General features: G+C 40.5%; 1 protein-coding gene across 1 annotated transcript; it reads left to right on the forward strand.

Annotated features, from left to right (window-relative positions):
- Positions 1-461: 461 nt before the first annotated feature.
- On the forward strand, positions 462-11,942 carry rabggtb (Rab geranylgeranyltransferase subunit beta). The gene is made up of 9 exons (XM_083782118.1): positions 462-509; positions 6,001-6,108; positions 6,775-6,972; positions 8,464-8,569; positions 8,795-8,847; positions 8,973-9,083; positions 9,174-9,299; positions 9,776-9,925; positions 10,921-11,942. Exons 1-9 carry the CDS (start codon positions 507-509, stop codon positions 11,059-11,061), a joined length of 996 nt encoding a protein of 331 aa, XP_083638244.1. The 5' UTR covers positions 462-506; the 3' UTR covers positions 11,062-11,942.
- Positions 11,943-12,410: the final 468 nt, after the last annotated feature.

Raw genomic sequence — 12,410 nt, forward strand, 5'->3', positions numbered from 1 at the left:
ATGGGGAGACAGATGGGGGAGTGAAATGCAGTAAAGGCCGTCGGGTTCGGGAGTCGAATCCGCAGCACACTGCCAGACTGGATTACCAGCCAAGGTGCCTGGACCGCTGAGCCACAGCCCAGGCCTAGAAGCTTTTTTAAATCAAGAATTGATCAATGTCACCATGGTCCACATACTGTACACTACAAAAAAAAGAGGGCAAGGGCAGGTGGTGCTCTAGCACCCCTTATGGAAACAGTCAATCTGGGACTTGTAGTTTAACTGGTTTGCGCAAGATAAGGGAAGGTTTCTGTAATCTGCAGCAATACCGAGAAACGTGTTATGCTCTTCATAATGTACTAAATGCAGATCATGTTGAAAAATATGTATCCCAGTTTAAAATGGAAACGTAGCTGCCTAACAGAGGCAGAGCTAGAATGTTGTCCACTAGATTGCTGACCATTGCTGTTGACGCATTGTCATGACGTAGAATAACTGCGACGCCTGATCATGCGAGAGATTCGAGAATGGTAAGCAAGCAGCGTTCTACATCAGATTAAATCGCGTTACATTTCACTATCATTCGTTGTAGACATATAGCAATCAATGTTGTTCGAATTATCCATTGTTTAAATGTCTTTAACATTTATTTTATATTGGGCTGCTTATCCATGAAACACGGCTGGCTGAGTGGCTAAGAATTAGCCAATCTGTGTTATTTTGTTTTTGTTTACTCTTCTAGTCTACACTGTAGAAGACAAGACAGTACATATATAGCTACATAACTTTATATTGTTCCACTCACTACACGCCTGACATATCACCTGAGCCTGTCGTCAATGTAACATTTATTATGTTGAGTCTAGCGGCTAGCCTAGCCCTCCAAGCAGAACCCAATGCTACTGAAGTTTCTGACATTTGTTAGACCCAGTGCATTGGGTCCTGTTGCATCAGTACCATGCCACCTGGTACGCGGACATACATTAAACATAAACAACGTGGATAACGCCTGTCTGCGCTCTTTGACGACATTTTTTCGTGTGGGGGTTTCTGAATATGTGAAGTATAAGTACCCATACATGCCGCTGCGAATATCTCCTGTGGCGCGGAAGCCGTTAAGGTGATGAGGTGTTTATTGACACCTCATTGTACCGCCTATCTGGCTAGCTAGTGGCGCTATAGCTATGACAGAGCAGATCAGAGGCAGGGACGTATCCGGCACAAGCCAACCGCACACCGGGAGGCGGTACAATAAACGGTAAACAAACAAGAAGAAATAAAGCGACCAAATCGGTCAAACAAAGATTAAAAATACTTAACGGCTTCCGTTAAGTATAGGTACTTAAAGTTAACGAATTCAGAATAACTTAAACTAAAAGTCAGACGCCGCAGATACGAGCTTAGAGAGAATATTAATGTCCGAGTTCCAGAATTCCCATACGGAAATATAGTCATGAACAGGGACCCTACATAAAACTCATCAAAATTTCAGAAAAGCTTTATGTAGGGTTCCGAGAGGGGCTAGCGGCTAGCCCAAACATTTAGACTCGTATAAAATCAGGGGTTATGTCTGACTGTTCTGTTTCAGCGATCATTCAATTATTTACTGTATTTGGAAAATCAAATTAGCTAAATTGCCACCTAAATTTATTAAAATCTGACAATACAAAAAAATGAATACTGATCAATTTATTAATGACTTGATTTCAATTAATTGGGATAGGTTTCAACTTATACCCGATGTTCATAATGCCTGGGACTTCCTATACTCTGAATTTAATAAAATTATAGATAAACATGCTCCCTATAAAATGACAAGAGTAAAGGGAAGTCATCTTCCCTGGATTACATCCGAACTCATAAGTCTGTTTAGACAGAGAGTTAATGCATGGGCCTCATTTCGGAGGACCAAGCATCCTGATGACTGGGAGAGGTATAGGCAACTGAGGAATAGAAGCAAAACTTTGACCAGAAATGCGGAATCAAATTATTACAAGGAATCTCTCCACCGTGACTTTAAAAATCCGAAACAATTTTGGAACAAAGTAAAATCTTTAACTAATGCATCCACTAAAAATACATCTCCTAATCAATTAAAAGTTAATAATGCCATATTACATAATCCGCAGTTAATTGCTCAAGCTTTCAATCAGCACTTTTCCTCAGTTTGTCCTCCACCAATGCCTGACCTGCCCATTGCATTTAACAACATGCAGACTTGTAAGTTGTAATAGTTCCTTCTCTTTTAGGAAAATAACACCAATAGAGGTCCATGATGTAATTACTGATTTAAAGGAGAGCAGTGGTCCTGGGTTAGATAACATTGAAACCAAATTTATCAAATTAGCACCTCACATTCTCATGTACCCTCTCTGTGATCTCTTCAATATGTCACTAACAACCTGTCAATTACCTGCTGTCTGGAAGTGTTCACGTATCACCAATAATTATCGACCTATCTCAATTATTTGTTCAATTGTGAAAATATTTGAAAAGCTAATCCATAACCAACTATCACATTACCTCAACGAAAATAACATCCGATCACCCCATCAATCTGGATTCAGATCTAACTAGAACTGCACTCTGTCGAGTGCATACTTGCTTGTTGCACACTAGTAGGCCATAAATGGCCAACTAGTGCGCAAGCAGAGCGCGCAAGTCCTTTCGACCGCTGTAAACTGTCAAATCTCAGTATCTCTGTGAAAGAACGTTTGAAATGTATAATTTGTAGATGTAACTATTTGCTACCTACCTACTTTATGCATATAAACACCTAGTATTATTAAGTATGATTCAAGTTTCTATCTATATAAGTTTGGGTGAAGAGCTAGTCATACATATACACACCACGTACTCTGGTCCCAGCAGATCAGGCACAACTTGCTATTTTATTTTTACTGATTATGTATATAGTATACGTATGACTAGCTCTAAATGATGACGTAAGAGATATGGTCATTTGTGGTCGTTTGGTCCCAGCAAAGCAGGCATATACTATATAGGCATATACTATATATGTATACATATATACTATATAGAGTGTGTAGTTGTAAGTTGATTAGCGGTATGCTGTGGTTACTTTGCGCCAAAAACTGTGACAGCTGTCCCGCCATTTGATGTTTATGCAAGAAAACAGCAAATCTGTGCCTGGTTTGCTGGGACCAAACGACCAGAAATGACCATATTTCTTACGTTATCATTAAGAGCTAGTCATACATATACACACCACGTACTCTGGTCCCAGCAGATCAGGCACAATTTGCTATTTATTTTGACTGATTATGTATATAGTATACGTATGACTAGCTCTAAATGATGACGTAAGAAATATATATAGGCATATACTATATACGTATACATATATACTCTATACTGTATAAAGTGTGTAGTTGTAAGTTGATTAGCGGTATACTGTGGTTACTTTGCGCCAAAAACCGTGACAGCTGTCCCGCCATTTGATGTTTATGCAAGAAAACAGCAAATCTGTGCCTGGTTTTCTGGGACCAAATGACCACAAATGACCATATTTCTTACGTCATCATTAAGAGCTAGTCATACATATACACACCACGTACTCTGGTCCCAGCAGATCAGGCACAATTTGCTATTTTATTTTTACTGATTATGTATATAGTATACGTATGACTAGCTCTAAATGATGACGTAAGAAATATGGTCATTTGTGGTCATTTGGTCCCAGCAAAACAGGCACAGATTTGATGTTTTTCTGCATAAACATCGAATGGCGGGACAGCTGTCACGGCGGAAGAGACCGGGTGAAAACATTACTTGCGCGCTCTGCTTGCGCAAGTAATTACTCCACAACCACTGCCTTACTAAAACTTACAAATGATATTACATCTGCCAACAAAGAAATAACTGGAGCAATTTTCATTGACCTTTCGAAGGCTTTCGATTTGGTCGACCATTACCTCCTCTTAGATAAATTATATTCTGTTGGTCTATCTCGCAATGCTCTCTTATGGTTTAATTCATATCTGCATAATCGAAAACAACGTGTCGTCATACAAGGATGTAAATCTGATTTGTCAGTTCAGGAACGAGGCGTGCCTCAAGGCTCTTCCCTAGGTCCACTTTTATTTACTATATTTATCAATGACCTCCCCTCAATATGCTCCACATGCAATGTTCAACTCTATGCTGATGATACAGTTCTATACACCTCCAAATCTACTTTACCAGAAATAGAATCAGCTTTACAATCAGATTTCACCACTCTACAAAACTGGCTAGCAGCCAATAAACTTCAACTCAACAAAACTAAATCCTTCATAATGATCTTTGGCACACGTAAAAATATTAAATCAAAATCGCGAAATCACTCATTCTCTATAACCAGCTTGGATGAGACTCCTCTGCAAAGAGTTGAACACACCAAATATTTGGGCATGTGGCTGGATACTGAACTTTCGTTTAAATGTCACATTGATCATACTGTAAGAAAAGTTAACTTTAGTATTGATGTTCTTTATCGCTCTAGAAACTGTTTTACATTCTCAGTCAGGAAAAGACTAGTCATACAGCTTATTTTACCGATACTCGATTATGCAGATGTTGTGTATCTAACCGCATCTAAAACAAACCTGAATACTCTCAACATTGTATATAACAAACTGTGCAGATTCATCTTAGGTTGCCCTTTTACAACTCACCATTGTATCATGTATAAAAATCTTGCCCTCTCTTACTGTTAAGGCTCATACATAGTCTGTATTTTCGGTGGTTAGGTGACCACCGAACTACAACATGACGTCACGCGCCGCGGTGAAGAGCAAACCACCGCCACCGCTCCAGCCCTTCTCTCTGTTTTTACTCACCACCGCTCAATGTTATTTCAGCTCCGGTGGTCAGCTCACCACCGGAGCGGTGGTCACCTTACCACCGAAAATCCAGACTATGAATAGGCCTTAAGAAGACAGTGTCACTGGATTCAGTTTATTTTCAAATGTATACACCTCAATTATCCTCAATATCTCAAACAGTTTCTAGAACCACCCACTACCAATTACCAACTGAGGCATTCCATTCAACCTTATTTTTCTGTTCCCATAGTCTCCAATACATTAGGTAAGAACGCATTTATGTTTAAAGGTATATTCAGTGATTTCACTCAAAAAACCTTAGGTTTCGTTTTTGGCTGTGGGACCCAGCCTTTCGTCCAATCAGGATAGAGAGTCAAAAACGAAACCTAAGGTTTTTTGACCCCCAGGGGTCAACTGGGGACAGGGAGGAACTCCTTATATGGTCAGCACACTCTATAGTAGGGAGGATTATCATAACAAAACAAAAAAATAAGTGATATTTGAATTAAGTGAAATCACTGAATATACCTTTAAAGCTCCCTCTGACTGGAACAACTTACCAACCAATATTCGAACCATTTCATCTTTCAACATGTTCAAAAGTGCACTGTCTTCTTACCTGCACATGCCCATGATGCCATGATGACTATTGCTCAATTATTTATTATTATGCTTATTTATTCCATTTATTTATACACTATTATATTACATACCTGACTTAGCGTATTTATAGTTACTCGCAATGAATATATGTGTTTCACGTGGATACGTATGCTCTGGATATGTACATATGTGTTTAATCAACTGTACTCTAATGCTGACCAACGGAAGTGACAGTCATATCTGACAGAACAAATGATCCATCTCTTTGCTATTACACTTGCTTATTGTAATACCCTGTTTTTTGTGTTTTGTATTTTGTGTTTGTTTGTTTTGTTTTGTGTTATAGTTGTTTTAGTTTTTCTTTTTTTTCCTCTTTTCTCCCTTTTGTGTATTGTATTGTATTGATGGTAGTTAGGACCCTCTCGAAAACGAGATACTGTATCTTCTCAATGGGGTATTCCTAAATAAATAAATTTCAAACAAACAGAGGTTTTTTTTAGAATAGAAAAAAACCTCTACGAGAGTCTAAATGTTTGGGCTATGTTGAGTCCTGTTTTTGTATTAAATACACATTCTTTTTTATTTTATTTAGGGTACCCAAGTAAAAGATGTTGTCATCAAGCCTGATGCTCCTAACACTCTTCTGTTAGACAAACATGCGGATTACATAGCAGCCTATGGTTCCAAAAAGGATGACTACGTAAGTAATCGTGACTATTTGGCAACTTTTTCTATCAAATGTCATCTATACTGTTTCTGTAGGAGTTTTACCAGCTTCTCCTAGACATATTATGTTTGCATCACTGCACTCAAGTGGTATCTACCGGACTGCTCAGACCTACCAGTACCTTTTTATACCTCTCATGAAGAGGTTTACTTTCATCACTTTCCATCACTCCTTTGCTAGCCTCGGGTACACATGAGTCTCTCTGCATGCCTGATCGACATCTCACTGTGGATGTCAGTCTTCTCACCACAGCAAAACATTCCCTGGGAAGTCTTGCTTCATTTAGGATCTTTCAATTACTATTGACAACACCATGGTGACTCCTGCTCATACTGCCAAGAATCTGGGAGTGGTCCTGCTCTAATTATTCAAACACTTTCCACGTTGTTTCATGCTGCTCTGATATTGCACTTTAAAGTTGCTCTGACTATTGGAATTGTCTGAAAATGTTAAGCAGAAGCTAAATGAAATCTTAGTCACTAAGTCGTTTCTGATGGACGGTTGAGTAGGTAGACATTTGACAAGTCATATGGTGGGGACAGTGATTGCATTTAGGAGAGTCTCGACTCTCGAGTCGTGATTACCGGATGATGGTCACGCCAACTCTAACCTTAACACCACTGTTGTTCATTTCTGCAGGAGTACACGCTGTCTGAGTACCTGAGGATGAGTGGGGTTTACTGGGGCCTGACGGTGATGGACCTGATGAGCGAGCTCCCTAGGATGAACCGTGAAGAGATCACAGATTTTATTAAGTCCTGTCAGCATGACTGCGGAGGCTTCAGTGCCAGCATTGGACATGATCCTCATCTACTCTACACCCTCAGTGCAGTGCAGGTGATGTTTTATTTATTTATTCAAACGAGAGACACTTAGTATGGAGCGGTGGCCTATCGGACATTTTAGCCCTTTCTGTCATTCGTGTTGGGTCATTCGCGGGCGATGCTGTTGCAAATTGAATTGACTCTGTATGGAATCGTGCCACATGCCACTTCTGAAGACCCACTGTCCCAACCGACTTCACACTCAACACTGCACTTAAGTTCTGTGGGAAGTCGGCAATAGTCAAGTCGCATTTATTTATATAGGACATACCACAAGTGCTCTTAGACATGGCCACTTTGGCCAGTTTGAATGTAGCTAGTTGAGCTATAAAGTGCCTGGTGCAACGCACAGGGCCTGACCTGGTGAGAGCAGGAGTGGACCTGGTGAGAGTAGGAGTGGACCTGGTGAGACGTAGGAGGGGCCTGGACAGGAGTCAACCCACAGAGCCTAGTCCTTCCAAGTGCAAGAATGGTACCTCCCAGTCCCGGCAGAGTAGTTCAGGAGGAACGGATTGTGTGGCCCTGGTTTTCCCCTAATTGGACTGATCGAGGGTAGCTACTGGGACGTAAGTCGGGACTTGATCACCCCGGCTGGGTCACCTGAGTGAGGGGTATGATGTTGGAAGACCCGAAACCCCGATGACCTTGGGATACATCACTAAGGATACGTCCCAGGTGCATCCATGTATGTATGTATTTTGTTTTTTAGAGGTTCTCATTATGTGAAAGACAGTCACATCGCTGTCATTTTTCCACGTTACCATACATTTACCAATGCTATTTGTGCCCACAGATCTATAGACAATGTATATCTTGAAACTAGTTTTTTAAGTAAATCGTTGCATATGCTAGAATTGTTCAAGAGCTCTGTTGTTGCATTCTGTCATGTCAGAACACAGGAGTATGCATGAGCTAATGTCTATCAATACAATATGGACCTACTGTATATTGAATAACTCATGCCAAGTTGTGTCAAAACAAGCAGGAATGACACTGATGGAGGCTGGATACTGGATAGTTATTTATAATATATTGAACAGTTTATTTGGATAACGCACCATCATAGTCATCAGTGCGTTTTGGTAGAGACAAGACTTTGTTATGACTTCAATGTATTCCTGCTTGTTTTTTGGCCAGTTTGTCAGCGTTTTACATACGAAACACAGATTTGTGCAAGTGCCGTTGCAGTTCATTCACAAGTGTCGTGTGTCCTGAATTTTTATGCCCACTGCTTGCTGTCTGCTTCTGTGATGAGAAAACTCAACTATCCATGTAATTAAAATAAGAAGAACTCCGGTTCACCCCGGTGGTGAACTTCTGTCTATATTAGAGTACCAAATATTTGATTCTCCTGCACTGCCTGCATTTACATAAAGTGATGTTTCTTCATAGCCTAGTAGAAAAACTGTACAACACTTTGTCCAAATCTGGTCCTTAGAAGAATTGTATTTCACGGCAACTTTCAAGATGTATAATTATATATATATATTTTTTTCTCTCTCAGATCCTGTCCTTGTATGATAATGTCAATGCGATTGATGTTGACAAAGTGGTGGAATATGTCAGACAACTGCAGCAGGAAGATGGCTCGTTTGCAGGGGACAAATGGGGTGCGCAAGGCTCTGTCTTATGGTCATATTTTCCCTCAAGGAGCAGTCTTAAGTATCTTAAATTTCCTGCACGTTTGAATTTCAGGTTTCCCCAAAATGAGTGTATTAAAGATTACTCCTATATGTGTAGCTTAATATTTAGTAGTAGCTCATATCTAAATAACGTGTTAAATAGATATATAAAATATATAGCATTCATTATACTATATCTTCTGTTTGGTGCAGGGGAAATCGACACAAGGTTTTCCTTCTGCGCTGTTGCGACTCTTGACTTACTGGTATGTGCATATATTATTATATTCTGCATGTGGTATTACTTTGGATTGTGTCAAGACAAGATTCATTATATTTATAGCAATATATTTATTTGTACTTACATTTTTGGTATTTAAACCTTTTAAAGGGCAAATTGGATGCGATAAATGTTGACAAGGCTGTGGAGTTTGTGTTGTCCTGTATGAACTTTGATGGCGGATTTGGCTGTCGACCCGGCTCAGAGTCTCACGCTGGACAGGTAGGTCTCCTCTGTAATGTTTTTTCACAACAAATAAGAGTACTTTGTCCTACTCATGTTGAAAATCCCCCTTTTTTTAATGGCCTACAGATTTACTGTTGTACTGGGTTCCTGTCCATCACGGGTCAGCTCCACCAAGTGAATGCTGACCTGCTGGGCTGGTGGCTTTGTGAGAGGCAGCTGCCATCTGGAGGCCTCAATGGTCGTCCTGAGAAGGTCAGTGGCCGTGCAAATTAATCAAAGTTTCATGAGTCACAATTTAGCCAATTTGTATATATGGATAAACTATATTGGCAAGGAACAAGATCTTGCGACTAAATAATAACTACATTGGAACACAGGCTCTTTTTATTGTCTGGAAAAGTAACAGTTTTGGACATAAAAGGTTTCCTTCTGAAAGCGACGATGTATAGCATACAGTACTGTAACTATCACAGTACCTGCTATAAGCTATACTGTGTATATACAGTATCAATAGCATTCCAGCAATATATTACAGATAAATGTTAATTTGTCTTTCAGTACAGAAAGGCAAAATAAATAAGTGCCTTGAGAGAAACAACCCACACAACTTTGAGTAGAGAAACCCAGGGTCATGTTGTGGGTGACTCAATTCTTCAGAAAACACGATGGGAAAACCAAAATTTCAGTACAGATGAAACTGAGCATTTTTCTCTGGCTCTTCCTCTCAGCTCCCTGACGTGTGTTACTCCTGGTGGGTTTTGGCCTCGCTGAAGATCATTGGCAGGATCCACTGGATAGACAAAGCCAAGCTGCGCGCCTTCATTCTAGCCTGTCAGGATGACGAGACGGGAGGCTTCGCTGACAGGCCGGGAGACATGGTGAGCTGATTGAATTGGAACACTACACAGAGAATCCTGTCAAGTGAACTCACAGAGTGTACAAATGCAATCAACTGGACCCCCAAGGCAGTGTTTCTCAAACGTTTTCATGTCAAGGACCCCAAAATGAATATGTAATTGGCAGTGGATCCCCATCTGAAGATATTCTGTGCCAGGGACCCCCCCAATACAAGATTTGTGTTAAAATGTTTCAAAAATATTAGCAAATCTTCAAAAATGGTCAAGATTGTTTGAAATTGGCATATATAGGATTATGATATGGTAGTTAAACTGACTTTGATGCTACATTACAATTTTTTCTGGGGACCCCTTTGAACCCCCTGAAGGACTCCTGGGGGTCCCCGGACCCCACAATTGCCATAAGGGTCCTTTTGGCTGCATTTATATACTCTTGAGTTCAATAAAAATCTGAGTGTACAAAGGCATTTGGTTGCATTTGTACACTCTTGAGTTAAAATAGCACTGAAGATTGTACTTTGTAGCAATAGTCATCCAAAACCATTCCTTTGAGGGTAAATATTTCCCCTCTATTACAGCAGTGCATAGGAAACACGTACCCTCAGTGGTGGGCCACACTCCTACTAATATAGAGTTAGCAACTTAGCATATAGACTTAGCATTTTACCGTCGCCGCTGCAGCTACTTACGTAAAGTTGAGTCCACTTGATTTATTTTCACAATCATGTAAGAATAACAAAAATTTATCAAAGTAAGTGCAATATAACCGCACTGTGGTTGGTGCAGGTGCGATCGTCCGTTGGCTATTTGTGGTAGTTCAAGTAGAGCGCTCTCCTTGCAAGGGCCTGGTTTCGATATTGGGCACTGACTGAATATGATGCAGCACCATGTATGTTCACAGAATCTTTTCCATTTATACTTTTATCACGCTTTATCATTAAATTGACTCCCACCCTTTTTCTTTTTTTTTCTTGTCTCATTTCCTCTCCCTCTGTCGTCTCACTCGTCTGCTACAGGTGGATCCGTTCCACACACTGTTCGGAGTGGCAGGTCTGTCCCTGCTGGGCGATGAACAGATCAAGGCGGTGAACCCTGTATTTTGTATGCCTGAGGAGGTTCTCCGGAGGATAGGCGTACAACCAGACCTGCTGAGCTAACACTCTTTTAACACCACCACCTCTACTGCTAGTATCACCACCACCCTGCCAAGCACACCCAGCCTCACACCAATCACACCTAGAGCAAGGTATGGAGGTTTTCTGATGCAGAGAGGACCTCTGTGCATATTAGCTGAAGTCTGCACAGGCTGCTTTCAGCTTGGCTGCTCTCTAGTCTGACATTTAAGGTTCACGTATTAGCTCTGATGATAAGGTTCTCAGGTCACCCTTCTAGTCCTCTCATCTGCAGGAGAGTTTTCTTTTCCTTTTAAGGAACTGGGTCAAAGCCATAAACAAATGGGATTTTATTTTGCTCAACATTCCATGACATTTAGACTTACTTTTAATAGAAGTAAATAAAATAACAAATTAATAAAAATCCTGCAATGGGACAAATATTTTCACAGGTACCAAACTGTTTTAGAATATATAGTGCTTATAACTGCTAGCAATTTCCTCCTGTGCTCATTTTCTCTGAACCTCAGAGAACCAGATGGTGGAGGTGTTTTGTTATTTCCGGTCATTACGGACTGTGGATGTCTGTGCTACGGTGACTTCATGTGATGGTCGATGAAGGCAGATGATACTCCTGATTGGTATCCAACATAGAAATAGCCCATATTTATTCTTTATCACTTTGTTCAACATTGCATTTTTTTGTAAGCACCAAATCTCTGTGAGCACTGAGCAGGGCTGAGTAAAGATGTCAGAACATTTGTTGTGTAAGAGTTGAGCCAGGTCAAAGGGCTCAAAATGAGAGCAGCTCTCTGCTCATACATACCCTCCATTGTTTCTTATTGGCTCACCACCTGTCTCAGGGGAGGCATACTATGGTCCGACGGAGCATTGGTTCGAAGGAGCATTGGTCCGAGGTGCGTTGCGGGTCGGGAGAGGGTTGGGGTTAGGTTTAGGTGTGCTGCCCCGAGGGAGGTTAGGGTTAGGGTTTGAGGTAGGTTGTCGATCGGACAAATGCTCTGTCGGACCAAACACATGAACCCCTGTCTCAGATTAAATACTGTAGCTTCCATCATTGAAATGTAACTGCTTGTTACAAGTGTAAAAAAAACAAGTTATTAAGTTATTACTGTGTTAATACCAGGACTCACAACTGGAGTTGCATTGGGGCAATTCTTTTTCATTTTATTTCCTAAAAAGTCTGTTTTCAAGTTGTGTATCAAGTCAGTGTGTTGTGACGACGGCCTCTAGCTTGCAATCCACACAACCATCTTGAGGCTTAAGGCAAATTCAGTAGTAAATGTAGTTGTGTGAGCTTTTTTCATATCCAAAATGACACATTTTCAGCAGAAGAAAGTTACAACACCCTTTTTTCAGTTGAAAATCAGCCATTT

The sequence above is a fragment of the Protomyctophum parallelum genome (assembly GCF_964188405.1).
Source record: "Protomyctophum parallelum genome assembly, chromosome: 14".
In the NCBI taxonomy this organism is placed as follows: domain Eukaryota; kingdom Metazoa; phylum Chordata; class Actinopteri; order Myctophiformes; family Myctophidae; genus Protomyctophum; species Protomyctophum parallelum.